The sequence below is a fragment of the Leuciscus leuciscus genome (assembly GCF_965113295.1).
Source record: "Leuciscus leuciscus genome assembly, chromosome: 25".
NCBI classification, from domain to species: Eukaryota; Metazoa; Chordata; class Actinopteri; order Cypriniformes; family Leuciscidae; genus Leuciscus; species Leuciscus leuciscus.
The window spans coordinates 21,599,093-21,623,011 of NC_138724.1; the positions used below are offsets into that span (position 1 = coordinate 21,599,093).

Here is a 23,919-nt window from a genome sequence, read left to right on the forward strand (position 1 = left end):
GATTTTCGATGCTAATTGATAAAGCTATCTTACGCTTCCGGCTCAAATCGTTCCAGTCCGTTTTTCCTGCAGCAGCACGGGGGGATTGGTCCGGAAAACCCGAACCCCGATCACAAGCAGAACGCTGCACGGGATTATAAGCGGTTTTCGCGATTTTTGCACAACGACTTTACGCAAGCGACGTCACGGCGACACGGTTTTTCACAGGGGTCGGGTAGAACATCGATCTGTAGTCCACCGCCTCTCCCTCTCTTTCTATCCAGTCAATATCCTGAAGCTCAGGAACTGATTAGTTATATTCTACTCACTTACGGTGGACTGTATTTTCCAACATCCATTGCTACAGATTGAAGACTGAGGGAACACACATCTTGGCTTTTTTTCTCGGATCTTTATGCTTTGGATCTAGGGATTTGAGGCCCCTTTGGGGTGGTGGGGGGGTTTAACCCACAATAATTAGATCTAAACAAACCCCCCCGCCTAGGACTCAGTCTATTTTTAAACCAAATAACTTTTCACAAAACTTCACACATACAGGTCCAAAATAGACCTTATAGACTTCATATTCGCATCTTTGTATGCGATATTAGCACTGCCAGAGCATTTCACACTCTATCCACAATTCATTTTCACCCTCGGATTTCCAGGCGGTCTAAACACCGCCGACAAACCGGGGAACGAGTGGTGCTCAGCGGCCACCGCGCTCCATCTTTTACGCCGCTGATATCAGATATTACACGCCCGAACCGGATACCATCAGACCCCCCCGGGCTGGTCTACATCTGATCAGTGGTCCTCCGTCTGTGTGTTTTGGGTTGGATTTGGCGATCGGATTTCTCCTACACCCTGAGCCCCGTCGCGCGCCATGCCCGGCCCGGTGGCCGGTAGTAAATCTCGGGTGTATGCCGATGTCAACACTTTGAAGAGCAGGGAATATTGGGACTACGAGGCGCATGTGCCCACCTGGAGGTGAGATATTTAAAGCTATAAAAGTGCATCATCATCTGATGTTGTGTTTCAAAAAGCCTAGTGAGCTGCCTACCTAGGCGCGTTCACGTGCATCATTTTGTGCATGTATCTGCTGGTTTTCTTTGCGCAGTGGTTCACATTGTAGGCTCGGTATCGATCGTGCTGGGAAAGTCATCAATCTGCGTGATCGAGCAGCCCCTGTTTGAGAGCTGGTGATGAGAGGATGACATGAACGGATTTACAGATGCAGCGTTAGAGAGCAGTGTGTGTCCTCTTCAGCATCCACAGATTTTATGCAAATGCACCGATTCCCTCAAGTGTGCAATTCACATCCAGTAATTACCATTCTAAACCAGCGCACTAATAGAACATTTAGTGGTTTTAATGGTTAGATTCCTCTGGAGCAGTTAATGTGTTTCTGTTTTGCACAGTGCACATATATAATTGTGCTGTCTTATTTATTTATTTATTTATTTATTTTGGTTATTCTTTTCTGTGGAACACAAAAGGAGAATTTGTCTTAGCAATCTTCATGCCAGCTCTTTTCCATACAACGTAACGGGTAAATGACTGTCAAACTCCTCAAAAACATTTTTGAGCAAATATTTTTGTTTAAAGAGTCAAAGTTAAGTCATTATTAAATGTGACTTCCAGTTTGAATATGCAGAATGGAAAAATACATTTGAGACTTTAGCTTTTTATGCTGTTTTCATTCTTTTTTAACATTTAAACTGTTGCATGAAACAGAAAGCTGTATAAAAAATGTTCCATTTGAATTCCACAGAAAAATAACAATAAAATTCAATTAAAACCAATTCTTTAAAGAGGACCTGTTATGAAAAAATTCACTTTTACATTGCGTTTGAACATAAATGTGTGTCGGCAGCGTGTACACAACCACCCTACAATAGTAACAATCTACCCACTCTTTTTTAAAAGCCCCTTAAATATTTTGTGACGTCACAAATGATTAGGCCCCGCCCATAATTACCGATTGACTCTGCCCTATTAGCATAGACCCTGCCCAGTCCGCTATGTTTATCTCCTCACTAAAACATTTAACAGCTGCATTTAAGTAAGAAATGTATTCTTATTAAAGCTACTAAGTTATTCAATCAAAAGCAGTGAGTGATTTTCATTTTCTTTCTTTTTTTTGTGGTTTGATTCATGCTTTCACTTTAATACACAGATCCAATTATACACATGTGGTTTCTTGCCGTTGATGTTCAGACATAACCGACTGTGTTTATTTGAACTTTGTGTGTTTTTGACATAACATTGTGTGTATTTGACCGTTTAAACGCAGTAAGACATGAAAGAGAACTTTGTTTAATACTCACGGGACGCACCGTCTGACATCAAGCTTTCTGTGCGAGAAAACATATCAGAAGTTTAGACTGATATGGCTTTATAACGCATGCGGATAATACATTTTCATGACGAATAACTCCAATTTCACTTGAGTGTGACCGCGATAGAGATGATAACCAAAACAAAACAGATGTTTTGTTAGTTTTTGGCAGAATATCCAAGGCACAAGCTGTACAGGCTCCGCCCTCTTCTGGAAAGTGGGGTGGGAGCAGCAGCTCATTTGCATTTAAAGAGACATGCACGAAAACAGCATGTTTTTCTTTCCAATCAAAAATGGCCTGGGCATTTACAACATGGTATAATAAATGATCTGTGGGGTATTTTGAGCTGAAACTTCACAGACACATTCTGGAGACACCAGAGACTTATATTACATCTTGTAAAAAGGGGCGTAATATGTCCCCTTTAAACCAATCAATTAGTCTTTAGTGGGCTATAATGTTTTAGATGTGTACTTATAACTTAATGTGGCCAAGCGTCTATTATGTATGGCATTGGTGAGTTATTTTGATGGTAGTATTGTTATTGTTAACTAAATTAATACATATAAATTAGATTAAATTTAAAACCCTTTAATGAAAACGAAATGTTGCCTTGAGAATTAACTAAGTTGAAGTACTAAAACTAAAAGTGAAATAAAAATAAAGCTAAATCGAAATTTAAAAAAATACTGAAATTTAAACTGATATTCAAATGAAAACTGAAAATATAAAAATTAAAGCTTATTTAAAATATATAAATAATAGGCTACTAAAATAAAACTGTTGGATCCAGCTGACTTTTTTCTTTTAAACCTATAGCCTAGATAGTACATTGTAATGCATATGCCCAACTGTATTTGTAACATAGTTCTTCATGTTAAGCCATTTTGATTTGCTACACAGATAAAAATATGATTCTGAATGTACAAAGCTCTGTAAGAATAGTGGCATTTGCCTCATTATTATAGTTAAGAGTTTCATACAGCAGACCATTGCTTAAAATGTCGTCTTTGGCTCCGTCCCTCGGTAGAGACGTCAGTCAGCCCTCAGCTGACAGGGGAAATGATGGGCTTGGTCATTTTCACAGATGGTTGACTGTTTCAGCCCCCTTCTTGCTAGCAGAAGCCGTGTGTTTGCGTTCTGGGCTGGGGATGTTGGTTTCTGCTGTAGATCCTCTATCTGACTGGCATGTGAATCTGTGTACCACCTGCAGTAACCAGGAGGATTACCAGCTGGTACGGAAGCTCGGGAGGGGCAAATACAGCGAGGTCTTCGAAGCCATCAACATCAACAATAATGAGAAGGTTGTGGTCAAAATCCTCAAGGTGAGAGTTTGTGCGCATAATCAATATGACCCTTGTCAACTACCTATTTAGGGCTACAGAATGTTGTCATTAGCTGAAATGTTGTGGTTTCTCGGAGGTACATTTAATGTAGATTTATTCCAAACCCGATAGTTTGTTTAATATGATTTTATTAGCTTGATGAAATTTCATTGTAAATAGTTGTATATTTTGTGATTTATTTTTTATGCTCACCAAGGCTGCATTTATTTGAACAAAAATACATTAAAAACAGTAATATTGTGAAGTATTACTACAATTTAGTTAGTAGAAAAATTAAACTTACTCACCCTCAAGTTGTTCCAAACCTGTATTTTGGGTGAACTATCCCTTTAAAATAACTGTTTTCTATTTTAATGTATTTTAAAATGTAATGCATTCCTCTGATGGCAAAGCTGAATTTTCAGCATCATTACTCCAGTCTTCAGTGTCACATGATCCTCCAGAAATCATTCTAATATGCTGATTTGCTGCTCAAGATTATAATTTTTTTTATTATCTTCAATTTCATCAAAACTGCATATTATTTTTGTGTAAACATGATCCATTTTTTTCAGATTCTTTGCTAAATGGAAAGCTCAAAAGAACAGGATTTATTTGAATCTTTTGTAACATTATGAATGTCTTTACTCTCATTTTTTATCAACATCCATGCTGAATAAAATTATACATTTCTCTAAAAAAACTTTTGAATGATAGTGTATGATAGCATACATTTAAAAAAGACATATGTTATAGATGCGTATATGTAGACATATGCATTTAACATATACATTTTTTTCTATTCTGAAAAAATAGTCAAAAAATATTGATGACTCATCTTGGGCATGCCCGGTGTTTTGTCCAATCAAATGCTTTCTAGAATGAGAATTTCCCTTCCCTTGTTATTCTCACTAGGAATAGCAAATTATGTGTTACGGCTTTGATATAAGCTAAAGGCTATTGATCTTTAATGATGAGTACGTTTTTAAATTGTTATATCATTGTTTTCTAAAATAGCCTGTCAAGAAAAAGAAGATCAAGAGGGAGATCAAGATCCTGGAGAACCTACGAGGAGGAACCAACATCATTCAACTAATGGACACAGTAAAGGACCCTGTGGTATGTTCTCCATATCTCTCCCCTTCCATTGGCGATACTTGTCAAATCGGGGTTCAGTTTGTCCATGGAGGACTTTGATTTTCTCTCTCTCTCTCTTAAAGATTGTGGGCAGACCACATTTGAGACAAATTGCTTTTTCTAGTTTACAGGACTAAATTTGGTTTTAGGCCGGAATTGGTTTTAAGAAGTTTCTCTGTCTCAAAATTGTCAGTGAAAAAAAAAATATTGAGTGATTCAACGAGATTATCTGGACACAAATGAGATCATACGAAAATTACTGCGAAGCGTAGTGATGATTATTGAAATAGCAAATTAGATTTTACATCGGAACAAAGACTTGCAGCCAATCTTTATGCTTTTGTAATCCATGTTCTTCTGTTTTACTTTTGATTGCGATCTCAATGAATGCTTGATGGTGTCTGTTAATGCTTACTATTGTTGATTTATGGACTTCTTTATTTGAAGGACTTCCTTTTCCAAATTGTTCATCTCTCTTTTTCTGTTTATTTCTCTCGGTTTATCCCCAATCTTTCTGCAGTCTCGAACACCTGCGCTTGTCTTTGAATGCATCAATAACACAGATTTTAAGGTATATTCTAATTAAGGTTATCTATCTATCTATCTATCTATCTATCTATCTATCTATCTATCTATCTATCTATCTATCTATCTATCTATCTATCTATCTATCTATCTATCTATCTATCTATCTGTCTGTCTGTCTGTCTGTCTGTCTGTCTATCTATCTCTATGTCTGTCTGTCTGTCTGTCTGTCTGTCTGTCTATCTATCTATCTCTCTGTCTATCTATCTCTGTCTGTCTGTCTGTCTATCTATCTATCTATCTATCTGTCTATCTATCTATCCATCTTTGTCAATCAATCTGTCTGTCTATTTATGTTTGTCTATCTATCTATCTATCTATCTATCTATCTGTCTATCTATCTGTCTGTCTATCTATCTATCTATCTATCTATGTCTATCTATCTATCTATCTATCTATCTGTCTATCTATCTGTCTGTCTATCTATCTATCTCTATGTCTGTCTGTCTATCTATCTATCTATCTATCTATCTATCTATCTATCTATCTATCTATCTCTATGTCTGTCTGTCTGTCTGTCTGTCTGTCTGTCTATCTCTATGTCTATCTATCTCTGTCTGTCTGTCTGTCTGTCTGTCTGTCTGTCTGTCTGTCTATCTATCTCTATGTCTGTCTGTCTGTCTGTCTGTCTGTCTGTCTGTCTATCTATCTATCTCTATGTCTATCTATCTCTCTGTCTATCTATCTCTGTCTGTCTGTCTGTCTGTCTATCTATCTATCTATCTATCTATCTATCTATCTATCTATCTGTCTATCTATCTATCTATCCATCTTTGTCAATCAATCTGTCTGTCTATTTATGTTTGTCTATCTATCTATCTATCTATCTATCTATCTATCTATCTATCTATCTATCTATCTATCTATCTATCTATCTATCTGTCTATCTATCTGTCTGTCTATCTATCTATCTATCTATCTATCTATCTATGTCTATCTATCTATCTATCTATCTGTCTATCTATCTGTCTGTCTATCTATCTATCTCTATGTCTGTCTGTCTATCTATCTATCTATCTATCTCTATGTCTGTCTGTCTGTCTGTCTGTCTGTCTGTCTATCTCTATGTCTATCTATCTCTGTCTATCTGTCTATCTATCTGTCTGTCTATCTATCTCTATGTCTGTCTGTCTGTCTATCTATCTATCTGTCTATCTATCTGTCTGTCTATCTATCTATCTCTGTCTATCTGTCTGTCTATCTATCTGTCTGTCTGTCTGTCTGTCTGTCTGTCTATCTATCTCTATGTCTGTCTGTCTGTCTGTCTGTCTGTCTGTCTGTCTGTCTATCTATCTATCTATCTATCTCTATGTCTGTCTGTCTGTCTGTCTGTCTATCTCTATGTCTGTCTGTCTGTCTATCTATCTATCTCTATGTCTGTCTGTCTGTCTATCTATCTATCTATCTATCAATCTATCTATTTATGTTTGTGTATCTATCTATCTATCTATCTATCTCTGTATGTCAGTCTGTCTGTCTGTCTGTCTATATCTGTATATATATTTAAAGTGATTAGCTATTTTTCAAAAATATTTTACTGCCAACTGTCTAATCAGAATTCAAGGAACTGTGTAATAATTAAAATGATTTCAGAGCTTATTTGACCTTATATCGAAGTTGCATTTCAAATGAAATCCTTCGCTGAAATGTAATATATTTTGTTTCCTTTCTGTTTAGGAGCTGTATCAAAAGTTAACAGATTATGATATACGTTTTTACATGTATGAACTACTAAAGGTAAGTAAGCGTGTGCTTGAGTGGCTTGTTTCGGAGGCTTCTGTGAATTTCTAAGGTTTGTTTAATTAATTTTTTACGGGCAGGCTCTGGACTACTGCCACAGTATGGGGATCATGCACCGCGATGTCAAACCCCACAATGTTATGATCGATCACCAGTTAAGGAAGGTAATGAAGCAGTTATTGTTAATTCTTCATCTTGAACTGCATCTAAGACATTCAGAATACAATTCATAGAGACTTTTAGAGAAAGAAGAGTGGTAATGTTCCCTCCGTCATGTAGTAATTGAATTATACACCAGAAGAGGGCGTCAGAGTACTGGTTTCTATTGGGAAAAACAGGGTGTTATTTCAGATATTATGTTCTGAATCATGTTTGTATGTGTTTGATCCAGCTGAGGTTGATAGACTGGGGTCTTGCTGAGTTCTACCACCCTGCACAGGAGTACAATGTCAGAGTGGCTTCACGCTATTTCAAGGGTCCAGAACTGTTGGTGGATTATCAGGTAAAATGCTCTGAATCACACGCAGTATAATAATTATGCATGTAAAAATGTGTCCTTACGCATGTACTTAGTCATTTTTATGATCAGATAAATCTTAGCACAATTGAATAATAATCAATAAAGGTTTTTGTCACATATTGCGGTTTTCTTTTTAGGTTGCGTGTGGTTATTGGGTTTAATGTGTGTTATATTGTGTGAGCAGATGTACGATTACAGTCTGGACATGTGGAGTCTCGGCTGCATGCTGGCCAGTATGATCTTTCAGAAAGAGCCCTTCTTCCATGGCCAAGACAACTACGATCAGGTGATTAGAGAGTTAAAAAAAGAATTATGAATATATTTCAAAATATTATTATTATTATGCATTTAACACTACTAGCTAAACACCATGTGATCATGATTTCATTCGACTTCCTCGTTCCCTAGTTGGTGCGGATTGCAAAAGTTCTCGGAACAGATGAGTTATTTGGCTACCTGCGCAAATACCACATTGAACTGGATCCACGATTCAAAGACCTGCTCGGCCAGTGAGTACCAGCCGAGGATGTCCAAAAAAAACCACAACAAAAAAAATCTGAAAACTTTTTATTAAACAATAACAACAACATCACAAGCATAGAATTTGTTTTATATAACTTGTTTTATTATATTTGATATCCTTTATTAGCAAATAAAATACTATTTGTTTATTATAATATATTATATTTATTTATATTTATATTAATTATAAACTTAATTTTATCATAATTAATATTTATCTAAAGTTTATTCATAAACCAAAATTCGGTCATTCCAAGGCTTTCTACTGAGTTCGATGACTTTTTACATAAGGAAATTTGTATCATTAATAAAGCCTTTGCCAAATCCCATGCTGTTTAATTTCTATTAATCGTGCAGCCTTATTAATAAGGTTGGGTGCCGTTTGTATTTTATTCTTTTTGATATTCAGTGTGGATTCCAGTAAGGTAAAAACATTTATATCAAACATATTTATTCTGTGTCTTTTAGCAAAACGTTTTGTTGTAACTGATTTCCAAAGAACACCATTTTTTTTCCTATGGTCTTAATGAAAATACCACAGCAAAAACAACTGGACTAACTAATATAAATTTCAAACATTATTAAAAATTAGTAAACCGTAATAAAATAAGAACAAATAAACAAATTAGCTATAGCACATATAAATACAACTGAACAAATGTCAGGTACAGAAATGATCAAATGTTAAATAACACTGCATAGTTTTCTTTTTATAAATAAAATATAGATTAATCCTTATTAAAGTTACATAAGTTATTCAGTCAAGATCAGCGAGTGATTAAGTTTTTCTTTTGTTCTTTGATTAATGTTAATGGCACAGACTGCAGCAGGTTTATTAGGCTGCTGTCACTTTAAGACCTCACGCAGGATCCAATATACTATTACACATGCTTCATTCTCAACAGTTTACGCTCACTTAAGACAAAACCAACTGTGTTTACAAGGATATTTTGACATCGTTTTGTGTGTATTTGTGCGTTCAAGCGCAAGAAGACGCGTACGAGAACTCAATTCAGTATCGCTCACTATATGAGAGGCGGTTGTCTGTGGAGATTGATGTGTGCGCTAAGAAAACAGCGTGTGGCGCGAGTACCAAATTGAGTTCTTTTTGTAGTTGAAAATGTTTTGTAATCACATTAAAATGCACACACAGGAATCGACCTTAAAGCTACACTGTGTGATATTTCCCCCCATCTAGCGGTGAAATTGTATATGACTACCCAGTGAATATTAGTTTCTGTTCCTTTCAATTTCGAGGGCGTTTTAACGTAACTGTCGAGAAGAAAGCAGGCAACTTCGGCGTCCGTTTTAAAATCTTTGCTCCTCATGAGCTCTTTCCATCTAGGAAAAGTTACTCCAGTATTGACTTTGGTCTTGCTGATTTGCCTGTCGCGTTGACGTTTTAATTCTCTCTTTCGCTTCCTTGGCGACTCTGCTACATGTCCTCGGAAATAGGCGTGATCCTCCATCTTCAGCAATCTTTCAAATCTACCGGCAGTCGCGAGTAATCTCCCCCTCGCATTCGTCTCTGTGTCACTGAGTGTAAAGCGCGAAAGGCGAAGCTTGAATTTACAGGTATGTCCCTCTTTGGCTAATGTAGTTTCAAGATGGAGGGGCAACATGGCGACCGGCATTCGAACCCCTCACCCGTATGTACTTTCAATGGCAGATTATAAACTTACGAGAATACTTTATTACTTGAAAGAAGTAAATATACATTAATGAGCACATATATTTTTGAAAGAACTAAGTGTTTTTTGCTAAGAATCAACTAAAAAAATTACACAGTGTAGCTTTAAGTATCCGATTCCCGAATTGGAATCGATTTTTGATTCGAAACCCTAATCATTAATGACATCTGACCGAGCTTGAGTGGTCAGTACATGGATGATCAAATACCAAGTGTGATATAATCTACTGTGTTAGTTTGTCCAGTTATTGAAACTCCCCTGCCGTATCCTACAGGCAAACACGGAAGCGCTGGGAACAGTTTGTGCAGACGGAGAACCAGCATTTGGTCAGCCAAGAGGCTCTGGACCTTCTCGACAAGCTGCTACGCTACGACCATCAGCAGAGACTGACCGCCACCGAGGCCATGGAGCACCCTTATTTCTGTGAGTTTGCTTACCTCATTCCTGACACTTATATTGACACAACAAAGAGTCTAAAATTCTTACAAATTCTTTAGATCCAGTGGTGAAGGAGCAGTCTCACACTAATACAGATGGCACCATAGTGTCAAGTGGAACCAACACACCCCGATGAGAGCAGGTGTCAATATTTCATCAGTGTATACTCAGATGTTTCTCCATAATTGTAACGCATTTTCAGTTTTTTGGATGTGCATATGAACCATTATTTTAATGTGAATTCTCTTGATTAAATCTTCTCAAAAATAAATATTTTTATTTACAACAAAGCTTTTATCAAAAATAAAAGCTTTATTGTAGCAGTTCAATCGATATTTATTTCTACATGCTTATTTTTACATTTATATTACACAATTGTAAAAACAATAAAAATGTAATAACACTGATAAATGTACTCTTTAGCAACTCTCAAAATAAGTATCTATTTCATACTGTACATCAGTTTTATTTTAGTATTATTTATATTATTATTATTTAATTTATTTTTATTTCAGTTTTTGTAATTTTAGTACTTCATCTTGAAAGAACTTTATTTTCGGTTAGTTGCTATTGCAACATTTCTAAGTTTAAGTTAAAAAAAAGTGTCTGATATTTATATTTTATTTTATTTCAATTAACGTACATTAAATTAAAATAATTTTTAATAGTAATAATGACACTGCTGTTAATATGTAATGTTGTGAAGTTTTATTTGTAATTTAATTAGACAAAATAGTTCAGAATTTTTAAAATCTCCCATTTATCGGGAGATTTTAATATCAGCTTATTAGTATCAATCAGTATTTTAATATTGATGCATCTAAAAAAAATTATAATAATCATGAATTCCAATATCAAGTGAATTAATCCACCATTCAGATTTTTTTTAATTGAGTCTGAAATTGAAATGTGCCTTTTTTGTTTTTTTCAGGAATCGGAAAAGGCGTTTGTTACCTCAATTTTTTATCCCTTGTGTCTGAAACCTCTTCAAGTGAAAGTTGGATCTAAGCAGCACCTGTTACACCTCGTCTCTCGGACACACACACGCACACTCGTATACACTCACACTGACACAGACATTTCAACTTTTCCGTGTCCATCAAGATTGGTCTGCCCCTCTATAACAGGTCTGTTCCTCTAGCTTGAAGATTTCAAAGCTTTCCCTCCCAAGTTTTAGATGAAAGGAATTTATCCTCGACTCCACCCCCAAGTACACTGGCCCCTCCCACCTTAATCTAGGCATGGAGAATGAAGACCAGAATGAACCCCGCCCCCTCTCTCCTTATTGGTCTGTGTGTCTGTCTGTTCAGTATTCAGACCTTGGCGCAGCCTCCACATACTGTAGTAATAAAGTGGCATGGTGGACCTTTATTTCTTTGCTCTAGGTAGATTGATTACTATATTAATGAAAATAAATGATTTTTATTTAGATTTATGTGCCTCGTTGTCTGTTGATGGGATTTGGGTTTTAATTAAATGTGTACTTATTTGTGGTGTTTTCATAACTTAAAGGGATAGTCTACCCTAAAATTAAAGTGTCATTATTTATTTTACCCACCCTCATGCCATTCCAAACTTGTATGACTTTTTCTTCACAAAACAACAGAAGATATTCTGAAGGACACTGGGGTCCAAACAACATCTGAGCCCATTGAGTTTCATTGAATGAAGAAAAAGAACACTGAACATATTTCTAAAGATCTTCTTTTATGTACCACAGAAGAAAGTAAGTCATCCAGGTTTGGAGCGACATGAGGGTAAATATGACAGAATTTTTTTTTTTAAGTGAACTATCCATTTAAGATTTGTAATTTTAATAAACCACTAAAAAAAATAAGCCACCAAAAAAATAAAACACACCGTTGGCGAAAATATAACGGAAGGAAAAAAAAAACGAAACAAGCTAACAGTACTCAATCTACCAAGTATGTTGTGATCTGCTTGAAAACATCGGTAAACGTCCGGGTTAATTAACAAACCGAAACATCCCTGGTTGTATGAGATTAATCAGATGGATACTGTACATAACATAAACGTAATATCACTTAGGCCTACCTCTTCCGTACATGACGTAAATGCTCAATTGAACGTCAAGTTACGTGCTAGTCAGATCCATAGGTCAGATCGTGTAAAAGACAAGTCACGTTGCATATCAACCGATATCAACACGCTAAAACAGCAAGAATGTTATAAAAAGAATAAAAAACAATACTGTACACGTTATTCTAGGAAATCAGGGTTTCACATGTTTTTGTTAAATGTCTTTTAATCTTTAAAATGTTTGAATATATCATTAATTTTGAACTTAAATAAATACTAAAATATTACATTCGACGAAAACGTTTTAGACAAGTTAAACTTACACAAATTTAAAGATATTTTCCTAAAAAGAAAACGGATATTAAAGAAAATATGAAATTTTCTTCAGGAAATAAATCTATTTTTAAAGTGTACATTTCCTGTGCCACTTCGAAAGGCAAACCTCGTTGTGTTAGCTTTGTAAAACAAAATCCTCATGTTCTATGGTTCAGTGTTGACTGGTGCTTGAGACCAGGTTAGAGCTTCATGTTGTGTGAAACATGATCACTTCATCTCTAATGTTTAGCAATATTTTGGCTATGTGATATGCCTTTTGCCAGCCAGGTTAATTAATTGGCTCTGGCTCCCTCCCACCCACGCCCTTCTGTGTCATTATAACAGGTCTTTTGTATTCAAGAGATGTTGTGCTTAAAATAAGGCCTATCAAAATTAAACCTTTTTTTTTCCTCAGAGGGATTAAATAATTAGATGTTTTTATAGACTCTAATCTCCCAAAACACTTTGCCCTTTATGAAACACAAAAGAAAGGATAGCTTTTACCAAGGTGCAATTTTATATGCCAATCTTATGTGTGAGCGACTCAACACCACGTGAGTGCGCTTTGGGACGCGTCTCGATAGCGGCCCTTTGTGACACCAAGGGCTCAAGTGTCCACTGTTGGCTCATGGGATGACTCGATTTCTCCGAGACCTCCTTGGTTAGTGCAGTCCACAGCGGTCCGGCCTACCTCCACAGGTCATTGTTTACTTGTGTTTAGTTCTTTTTTTAACCCTCTTCTCAGTTTCAGTGTTAAACAGAGAGACTCATCATTATTCATGTCTGGGCCTCGTGTGCTTACTTCTGCCCTCCGTGACCCTGACCTTGACCAACAGATCCCCACGCATGACTCCGACATGAATATTTCTGAGTGAATCGTGCGTCAGATTGTTGCCTTAGTCGAGTGCAAGTCGAGCACAAGTCTTGCAGGACTTCAAATACATCTGCTTTTGTTTTGAAAACAAAAAATAATGAGGAGAATTACATATTTCAAGTCCAAAAACCTGTAGAGCCATTTTGGGTTCCTGCTTGTCAACGTCTTGACAGAATAATTGTTGTGTTGGTTGTCCAAAGTGAAAATAAAATGAGGTTTATACACATTACCTGCCACATCATTACCTTCATGTTCCAACATTTGATAAAGTGACTTGGATAATGTCCTTACGTAACTTCTGCCACACATAATGGTCACTCGGCGGTGAAAGGAACACTTGGCAAAATGGTTAACGTAAACCACATCCACCAATTACGCTGATGAGTGGGTGGTTGGGTAAACAAATTATAAAGTCATGTGAAGGGATAGTTCACCCAAAAACCTATAAGTCTGTCATAATTTATTTACCCTCATGTTCTTCCAACACTTTATTCTGCAAAAAAAAAAAAAAAAAAAAAGATATTTTGAGGTCCACGCAATGAAAGTCAATGGGGTCCAAAAATCATTGCGTGGATACAAAATATCTATATTCTAGGACGAAAGAAAGCAGCTTTGGAACGTCATGAGGGGTAATTTTTATAGGTTAAACTATCCCTTTAAAGGTAATAAGAGGAATCATTTTGAGAAATTAAAGGACTGATGCCAATATTGGAAGAGTTTCATATTTCATTGTGGTGTGAGGTTGAAATGAACTGAGAAATGCCAGAAACGTTATCTTATCTGACACTGTCCAAACATACTTTTGGTTTGGTGACCACATTTTTACAAGATGACTCAGTAATAGGATATCTTGCTTGAGAAAACAGAAGGATTGATTTCCTAGTAAGATTGATTGAGATACATCTCCAAACCTGTTTCCTGGTGTGTAGCTGCAGCTGCGCTATCAAAACCTTACACGGAAATACTACTGTTATAAAGCTGACAATTTGCACTTAAACTTTGTGTGTTTTCTGGAATTATTTTGTCATTAGTCTCATGCAATCAGACTTTTGATTATTGACATTGTGATCCACTTGAAATATTATTCCGGCTAAGTACCATATGGTTAAACAGGAAGAGATCATCTGACCGATATGCAAAACATGAAACTAACCAGTGGGGGTGGGGGGGGGGGGGGGGGGGGGGGGGGGTTACCAAGTTCAAGAATGCTCCTTGATTAACATTCCAATCAACCAATCAGATTTGAGGGACACGTTTACAGTTTATGTCAAGTTTAGGCTTACAACCAGGGTTAGATGCTTCTACATCAGTGTTATTTCCTTCTGATTTTAGGATAAGTTATGGGTAGGGTTAGGTTTAGGGGTAGGGATATGGTTAGGATTATATTTCCATGTAGAGAAATGTGACCAAAATGAGACAGCTTCTGAATATCTTTTGACCATTTGTTGCTGGCACAAAGCTTGCAGAGACCTTCAATATCGATTTTTCTCAAAAGAGGACATTTTCTTTAAAATTACATTTTGTGGCCCAGTACCTAGTAAACACAACTTTGTTTCCAGGCAGACTAGTACAAAATGTACACTGACTCTTAAAAGTTGCATGAGGCCAGCCAATCAGATCAGAGCTTGTGATTTAGGTAAGTGGTTGCCATAGTGTGCATATTTTTAAAACTCAAACTTGACTGTTTTTCAGATGTGTTTATTTATAGCATCAGTTTGTTTGCCTTAGACTACAGGCCAACATCTAATGTAAGATTGAGATCTCAAGATAAACTTCCTGCTCAAAAAGGACACCTGATCCCCGGCTTCATGTCCTACAACCTGACTCCCCAGCAGCTCACGTTCAGAAAACATCTTCCGCATGAAATTTTCAGCACGGCCTGTTTGTACCACAGTCTGTGATGTCCAGTCAGCGGTGAATGATGATGATGACCTCACCTGCCCTTTGTCATTGGAAAGCCATTGTAATTCATAAGCAGCGGAACCATGAGGTGAGCTCAACCTCTTGAAAGGAACATTTCACCCCAAATAAAATTTCTGTCATTATTGATTCCCTTTCACATTGTTTCAAACCCATATAGCTTTTTTTCTTCTGTGGAATACGAAAGAAAATGTTTTGAAGAATGTTCATGTTATGTTCTTTCATACCAGGTGATTTCAAGCTCCAAAAGAACCATAAATTCTTCATGGTTCATGCAACTTTTGCACTATATTACTAGTCTTCTGAAGCCATATGATAGCTTTCTGTGGGGAACAGGCTGAAATGTAAGTTTTTTTACTCAGACCGCTGTGGTCACCATTCACTTTCATTGTATAGAATTTTGTACATTTCTTACATAGGTATATTTTGTTAGCTGAATAAATATACAGCTGAGTATCATCAGCGTAACAGTAAAAACTAATGCTATGATTCCTAATTATATCTCCCAATGGTAGCATGTACAGGGTGAAAAGCAACAGTCCTAGTACTGAGCCCTGTGGTACTCCATACTGAACTTGGGATCGATACGACACCTTTTCAGTGTCGCAGTGACGAGACCTGTCAGATAATTAGAACCTTGCAAATGCAATTCCACTAATGACAACATCATTGTCGAGTCCATTCAAAAGAATTTTGTGTTCAATGGTATCAAATGCAGCACTAAGATCCAGTAACACTAACAGAGAGATACAACCAGGATCAGATGATAAGAGCAAATTATTTGCAACTAATGAGAGCAGTCTCAGTACTATGATACGGTCTAAATCCTGACTAGAAATCCTGAATGGATGCCATTTCTTTCTAAAAAGGAACAGTTGTGAACATTAGCTGTTGGCCAGTAGTAAATAAATAAAGGTGACTGAAATAAAGCAGCTTGAGCTTTCTGCAATAAATTTCTCCTTTTCTTTTCCACAGAAGAACGAGAGTCATATGACTTTACTTTTTAATATGCCAATACTTTATTTTGTTTATTTGTCTGTTCAGGTATCTTGTCATTTAGATTTAGATTGTAATTTACAGTATATTAAATTAATCTATAACAAGATTTCTATTTATGCAATATTTACACCAAACATTTTTGTCTAAATTTTTAAGTATTAATTTCTGCTATCTAAACTATTCTTAGCTGTTCAAAAGTTATTTTATGTGGTGAAGTGGTAGCATTGTTATTGTGCTGTTCATAAAAGACTATGCAGAAATGTTCAAACATTTGAGCATTCCCAAAAGTGTTAACGGTATAAAACTCTTTGTCTTTTCTTCTTAGCATGCAGTAATGATGAATGACGACTTGAATTCAAATAAAATGTTTACTGAAGTTTCTGAGCAATATTACATGAGGGGTTCAATCATTTCTTCAGTGTACATCGAATCATTCATTCAGTTATTTATTCACAAACATTTCTGATGCTCTAAAATCAGTCATGATGTGCTAATTATTTAAGTGTTAAAAATAGCCCAGAAAACATTTTCAAATAAAATTTATACTGGAAACTTCAAAGCGTTTACGGCTAATCTCGAAATTTTGTGCATGTAATCTGAAGTTGAGTTAATGATTATTTGTGCTCAATCACGTGAATGTCACTCATCTTTTGAAATCATGTAGGTGTTTTGTTATTGAAAGGTTAATCTAAGGCAGATAAATAGGAAATCAGTAAATTCACAATTTTGTCACACACAAGTTGTGTACAGTGTGGCAGTTTTAGTTTCAACACAGTAATGCACACCGTTCTAAGTTTCCATCACACCTCTTTGAGATAGAAGGAAGTTTGGGCCCCCTGTCCCACACAGAAACCAACAAACAGATTAATAAATAAACAAACAAATAGCTGTGTCGTATTTCAACCCTGATGAGGACTTTCCGCTGGTTTAATTACAGATAGAAGCACGCAAAACTGTTTGACCCTACTGGAATTTCATAGATTTGCACAATTCGAGTTCTATGAGTGCAAACTAGTCCAAAAAACAAAAACAAAAAAACATATAAAAAACTCTTGTCATTATGTAAGATAGAGTTCCAGCACTCAGGGCACCTAAAGATCTGCTTGACTTCTTCCCTTTAAAACCAGATTTGCTGCATGTCAAATCCTCCCAACTAAAGAATCCAACAAGATTGTAGAACGTGATGTCTTGGTCCCTCACTTTCAGTCTTCTGTGTAGAGTGAGGTCTGGCTCCATTTCCCCAATTTGTAAACTCCCACAGGGCTGAAGTTGTTGGGAGGTTTTGGAGATGCTGGACGCTTAACTCACTCTTTTGATATTGTTACTACGTCTACGTCGAAAACAGGCAGGTAAGCATCGCTTCTCCGATTTGATTGTAGGTGAGCTGGGAGGAGAGGCCTGTTTTCTGTAAAACAGAAACACAGAAGTTAATTATCAAATATATTATAATCAATTGATTCATACATTTTATTTTACATTTTATTTTATTTTACAGTTTCTGATGAGAACAAACAGCACAGGGTCTTTTTAGTGTTTTCATCTCTCTGCTTGTCTGTGCAAGTTCCTGACAGACTGGAAGTTACGCCAGTAGGTGGCGACAGGTATCGGTCTTTATTAGGGTTCTCAACTTCAAAACCGCACCGTTCCTCATCCATGGTTCGGCACAGAACCCTGTTCAAAATCCTGCGTCACCACAGAGCACCATTTACATAGTTTTATATTAAATTGGCATTATATTTGTCTCAAATCGTCGTTAATGTACATACTGAATTCACCCTGTACCACAAGATACATTTCGTTTTGCATTCATTTTACAGAAATCAGCTTATTTGAGAAAAGAAGCATGTCCGAATTCATAGTCCTCATATAAGAGTAAGCAAAATTACCAGATGACTTACTATCGGTGAGATTCTAAAGTGTGCATACAATGGTCAGTTTACTATCCCATGAGGCCACGGGAGAGGATTTGTTAATGGCAGTGAAGTGACACAACTGACGCTGGTAGGTCAACTGACAGTAACAACATGACGGATTATGTGCGGATCTATATTATACTATATAGAACATACTTTTTAGCAATCGTGAATAATTGCTTATTTTAAAATAAGTACCTACTCAAGTGAGTATGTGATTTCCGATGCAGCCTTTAATTCGTACAAAACAGATTAATTCAGGAACTGTAACGTGACTGTTACAGTAAGGACAGGGCGTTAGATCCAGATGCAGTTTAATATTTATTAAACAAAAAAAATTTAAGTAAATCCAGGCAAAGTATAACAAGAAACCGGGCAAAGAACAAAATAATACAAACACAGGAAAATCCAGAAACTGAAACAAATATGCACGACACATCCATAGAGGACAACACCAGACAAGGAATATGAGAAACACTAGGTTATATATACACAAACGGTATTTGGCAAACAAAACACTCCTGGGAACAATCAAAGAACTACTCAACAAGAAAAACTACCAAGGACTACAAAACATGGCGCAAAACAGGAAATAACATAAAAGTCCACACAAGACAGCAATCATGACAGAACCCCTCATTTAAAGAGTGGATTCCAGATGCTCTTCAACAAGACAACAAAAAGTCCAGGAGGGAGGTGGAGCGGAGGTGGAACCGGCGGATCAGGTGGCCAGGGCGGAGCTGACGCGACTGAAGACCATCTCAGCGAAGCTGGAGAGCACCATGGCTGAGCAGATGACCACCACAGCCGAGCAGATGGGACTAATAACCACCAAGGCTGATCAGGCGGAACTGGAGACCACCGAAGCAGATCCGGCAGGGATAGAATCCACCACAGCAGGGCAGAAGCCCACCAAGTTGGAGCAGGCGGGACTGTAACAGAGAGCACAGAGAAGTCAGAAACGTCTCTTTGGCCAAGACAGGGAACACACAGGATTTAGAAAAGGCCTCCTTTGCCAATTCAGAGCAGGCAGAGAGTTCACATACAGCCTTTGTGGCCGTGTCAGGGTAGGCAGCGAGTTCAGGGGAGACCTCCATCATTGTGTTAGGGTAGACAGGAAGTTCGGGGATAAACTCTGTGGTCATGTCAGAGAAGACAGGGAGTTCAGGGACGACCTCCATGGGCATGTAAGGGCAAAAAGAGAGTTCACAAGCAGGCACTGCTGCCTCGGGAGGTTCTGCCGCCTTGGGAGGAGCTGGAGTGGACACTGCCGCCAAGTGTGGGGTAGGGTTAGGTTAGGCACAAATACACAAGATGGCAAGACAGGAAGTGCAGCTGACGGTGGAAGAACCTCTGAGACCTCCAGACTCAGGTGTGCTGGACTTAGGGACGATGTTGGTGGGTCCCCATCAGTGGTGGGTCCCCTACACTGGAAGCTAGTTTCGAAACGCCTTGGGGCAGCCTTAGTTGCTTCAGGTACAGCGGCCGTGAGTGCTGGAGAATCTGGCGTGGGAGCAGTGACGGCTGGAGAATCTGGCGTGGCGGCAATGACGGCTGGAGAATCTGGCTTTGCGACAGTGACGGCTAGAGAATCTGGCGTAGCGGCCGTGAGTGCTGGAGAGTCTGGCGTTGCGACAGTGACGGCTGGAGAATCTGGCGTGACGGCTGGAGAATCTGGCGTGGCGGCAGTGACGGCTGGAGAATCTGGCTTTGCGAAAGTGACGGCTGGAGAATCTGACGTGGCGGCCGTGAGTGCTGGAGAATCTGGCGTTGCGACAGTGACGGCTGGAGAATCTGGCTTGGGGACAGTGACGGCTGGAGAATCTAGCGTGGCGGCTGGAGAATCTGGCGTGGCGGCCGTGAGGGCTGGAGAATCTGGCGTTGCGACAGTGACGGCTGGAGAATCTTGCGTGACGGCTGGAGAATCTGGCGTGGCGGCTGTGAGGGCTGGAGAATCTTGTGTGGCGGCAGTGAGTGCTGGAGAATCTTGCGTGGCGGCAGTGAGTGCTGGAGAATCTGGCGTTGCGGCCGTGAGTGCTGGAGAATCTGGCGTTGCGGCAGTGACGGCTGGAGAATCTGGTGTGGCGGCAGTTACGGCCGGAGAATCCGGTGTGTCGGCAGTGACGGCTGGAGAATCTGGCGTAGCGACAGTGACAGCTGGAGAATCTGGCATGGCTACAGTGACGGCTGGAGAATCTGGCATGGGGACAGTGACGGCTGGAGAATCTGGCGTGGGGACAGTGACGGCTGGAGAATCTGGCGTGGGGACAGTGACAGCTGGAGAATCTGCCATGGCGGTAGTGACGGCTGGAGAATCTGGCGTGGCGGCAGTGACGGCTGGAGAATCCGGCGTGGCGGCAGTGACGGCTGGAGAATCTGGCTTTGTAACATTTCGGCTGGAGAATCTTGCGTAGCGACAGTGACGGCTGGAGAATCTGGCGTGGCGGCAGTGACAGGTGGAGAATCTGGCGTGGCGACAGTGACGGCTGGAGAATCTGGCGTGGCGGCAGTGACAGCTGGAGAATCTGGCGTGGCGACAGTGACGGCTGGAGAATCTGGCGTGGCGGCAGTGACAGCTGGAGAATCTGGCGTGGCGACAGTGACGGCTGGATAATCTGGCGTGGCGGCAGTGACGGCTGGAGAATCTGGCGTGGCGGCAGTGATAGCCGGAGAATCTGGCGTGGCGGCCGTAAGGGCTGGAGAATCTGGCGTGGCGACATTAACGGCTGGAGAATCTGGCCTGGCTCTGGAGACGATGGACCTGGGACCACGAAACTTGCAAGCGCTGCAAGCACCGGACTTGAGATCATCCGACTTGGAAGTGACCCTCGAGGACCATCACGGATGAATTTACATTGTAACAGGACAGGAGTCCATGGCGTGTCTGAATCACACAATTAGTCAATTCTTCCACAGACAAAGAACAATTCGTTCTTTGCATTGTGTTGCTCAGAAACACACAACTGTTAACTGAAGTGGCTTCGTTTGGAACTAATTTCACAGGTGAATTAAAAATTAACAAAGTAACTGGCAAATTATGCAGTAAATTAAGTTAAAATTTATTATAAATTATTGTATAAAACAAATTGAATGTATAAATGTAATAATTACTAATACATTTTTAACAGAGCAGTTCAATGATATATATATATATATATATGCAATTATATACTAAATTAAATTATACATAACATTTGTATTGTTCACCCACAAATAAAAAGTCTTTAATCATCAATTGCAAATGCAAAAAATTTACATTATTATATTTATAAATATTTCCACTATATTATTTATTTATATATTAACATTTATGTTTAATAATTGTTGGACCATAGTCACCATTCACTTTACATTTTCTGCAAAACAACTCTTTTTTGTGTGTGTGTTTTTGACAGATGAAAGAAGGTCATATGGGTTTGGAACTACATGAAGATAACAGAAGATGATGATTGAATTGAGATATTTGGGTGAACTATTCTTTTGAGAGATTATGAGTGTTTGGGAATGTAAGCCTCACCTGGCTGCTGCAGCAGCGGCCGCTGCTTCTTTATTGCGCAGCTGCCGCATTATACGCAACATGCGACAAATCTGACGCAGTGTCATCTTCGGAGCGTGGCACGTCAGACTTGGGCGAGGAGCCCCTCTTGGCCCTCTGTAACTGAAAAGGGACATGTAATCACCACCAGCCCCCCTCCCAAAGAGCTGAACGCTGCTGCTGCCATAGCAGGATGCAAACTGAAAAAACAACAAGAACAAAGATATAGAATTATGTTGCATGAAATCGGGACTTGGAGACCTTTTCTATGAATTAAACCGTTGATAAGAAAATCATTCGACAAGGTACTGGCTTAACATCAAGGACACGATTAATTAACTACATCCTAAGAAACCAAAGCCCTGACACACACACACACACACACACACACACACACACACACACACACACACACACACACACACACGACTCTATACAATAAACTTGAAGACACACAGATTCTTTTACTTGACACCTGATCGGCCCAGAGCACAGACATGATACATCCACACCAATAGTGCTGACAGAACATGACCCAGCCAAGAACAAAGAAAACTCAAACTAACCGAACTGAGAATAAGTTAAGTGATCTAGTGCATGTCTTTTATTTCACTGGTATCACCACCACAGACACTATTGTATTAAATAGCAATCCATTTTTAAATTCTCAACCTCTTCTAACCCTCTTCACAACAAACAAGCTGAACATGTAAGTCATAAATGTGTCTAAAATGAAAATCTACCGTTTAAATATCACCATAACAATATCAAAATTGGTAAATAAATAAAATAAAATAAACATAATAAAAAATAAAAAATAAAATAAAACAAATACTTTTTGGTGTGCAACATGAGCCCTAAGTTTCTCTAAGAGATTGTTTCTTCTATCTGGACCATCTGTTATTGAAGTGAATAATCAACTCATCTAAACTTGAAAAAAGCATTCTTGTTCTCCAAGTACTCACCGGTACAACAGTTGCCATGGTAACCAACTCAGATCAGGTCGTCCTAGAGATGCTGCAGAATTATGCTTAAAATTTTGCTTGCTTTGACTGAGCACAGATCTTTTATACCTTTTCTCTTCCCAGGTGCCACAAGATGTGACCAATCACAGGGGCCCTGGCGGTCCAGTTCCGCCCCTCGGAACCTGACATCACCAAGTGATGTCACTCCGCCACTGCCCTGAACTGGACACAACAATGGGCAGAGGGTGTCTCGCGTTTCAGGTCCTCAGCAGTGGTGACATGCAGTTAATTATCACGCTACCTTTTGTCTCTGGTGGGTAAATTTAGAATCTCGTAGGAGGGAACAAAGAACCATTCTAAGAACAAAGGGTGTTGTGAACTGGGCGACGTGCTCCTGGGAGAGAAGCTTTGTGTAGCCCACAAACATAAATTAAAGCAGCTCATGCTTTACTGACAATGAGGCTGCTATAGAATGACAGTGGGTCATGGATTACGTATATTACGATATAATAATCAATTATAAAATTAATTAAAATAATTAATTAAAATAAACTAGAAATATTGGAAAGCCCCCAAAAATGGAACAAACAATAAATACATACATTGAAAACTATGATTTTAATCACATTTTGACAGTGTAAATAATTGGAAAAGCAAATGGAATTAATTGATTAAAAAAACTTTATCTTTTGAACATTTTAGAAATTAAAAAGGCAAATAAAAATAGAACAAACAAACAAAAAATGAATAAATAAAAAAATAAAAAAATAAAAAAATATAAATATGATAAACATAGGCTATTACACATATATTTATAAATTATACATTTTATAAAAAAAATAATTTGATTACATTTGAACTGTCAAAACGCAATTAAATGGAAAAGCAAATAAAAGTGAATACAATGAAAAGCTAAAAGAAAGATCTTCAGACATTTTAATTGGGTGAAATTTGACAGATTTTTGGGACATTTTTTATGCCTTTTTGAAAAGTAGGTTTACGTGTTCAGATTCTTTATATGGTATGGTGCTAAAATGAATGAATGAATGAATGAATGAATGAATTAGATTACATAAAAA

General features: G+C 38.2%; 2 protein-coding genes across 3 annotated transcripts; one reads left to right on the top strand and one right to left on the bottom strand.

Annotated features, from left to right (window-relative positions):
- The first annotated feature begins 52 nt into the window (after nucleotides 1-52).
- On the top strand, nucleotides 53-11,710 carry csnk2a2b (casein kinase 2, alpha prime polypeptide b). Of its 2 annotated transcripts, XM_082160331.1 has the most exons (12): nucleotides 55-969; nucleotides 3,535-3,646; nucleotides 4,664-4,765; nucleotides 5,304-5,354; nucleotides 7,046-7,105; nucleotides 7,189-7,272; nucleotides 7,500-7,610; nucleotides 7,813-7,914; nucleotides 8,037-8,137; nucleotides 10,116-10,264; nucleotides 10,339-10,421; nucleotides 11,211-11,710. In XM_082160331.1, exons 1-11 carry the CDS (start codon nucleotides 866-868, stop codon nucleotides 10,413-10,415), a joined length of 1,053 nt encoding a protein of 350 aa, XP_082016457.1. In that variant the 5' UTR covers nucleotides 55-865; the 3' UTR covers nucleotides 10,416-10,421; nucleotides 11,211-11,710. The 2 variants fall into 2 exon arrangements, with proteins under 2 accessions (XP_082016458.1, XP_082016457.1); XM_082160332.1 differs by lacking the exon at nucleotides 5,304-5,354 and having other exon boundaries at nucleotides 53-969.
- Nucleotides 11,711-16,697: 4,987 nt separating this feature from the next.
- On the bottom strand, nucleotides 16,698-23,534 carry LOC309490986 (uncharacterized protein). The gene is made up of 3 exons (XM_082160341.1): nucleotides 22,841-23,534; nucleotides 21,858-22,075; nucleotides 16,698-17,832 (listed from the first exon to the last, which is right to left on the bottom strand). The coding sequence occupies exons 1-3, from the start codon at nucleotides 22,856-22,858 to the stop codon at nucleotides 17,727-17,729; spliced, it is 342 nt and encodes a 113-aa protein (XP_082016467.1). The 5' UTR covers nucleotides 22,859-23,534; the 3' UTR covers nucleotides 16,698-17,726.
- Nucleotides 23,535-23,919: the final 385 nt, after the last annotated feature.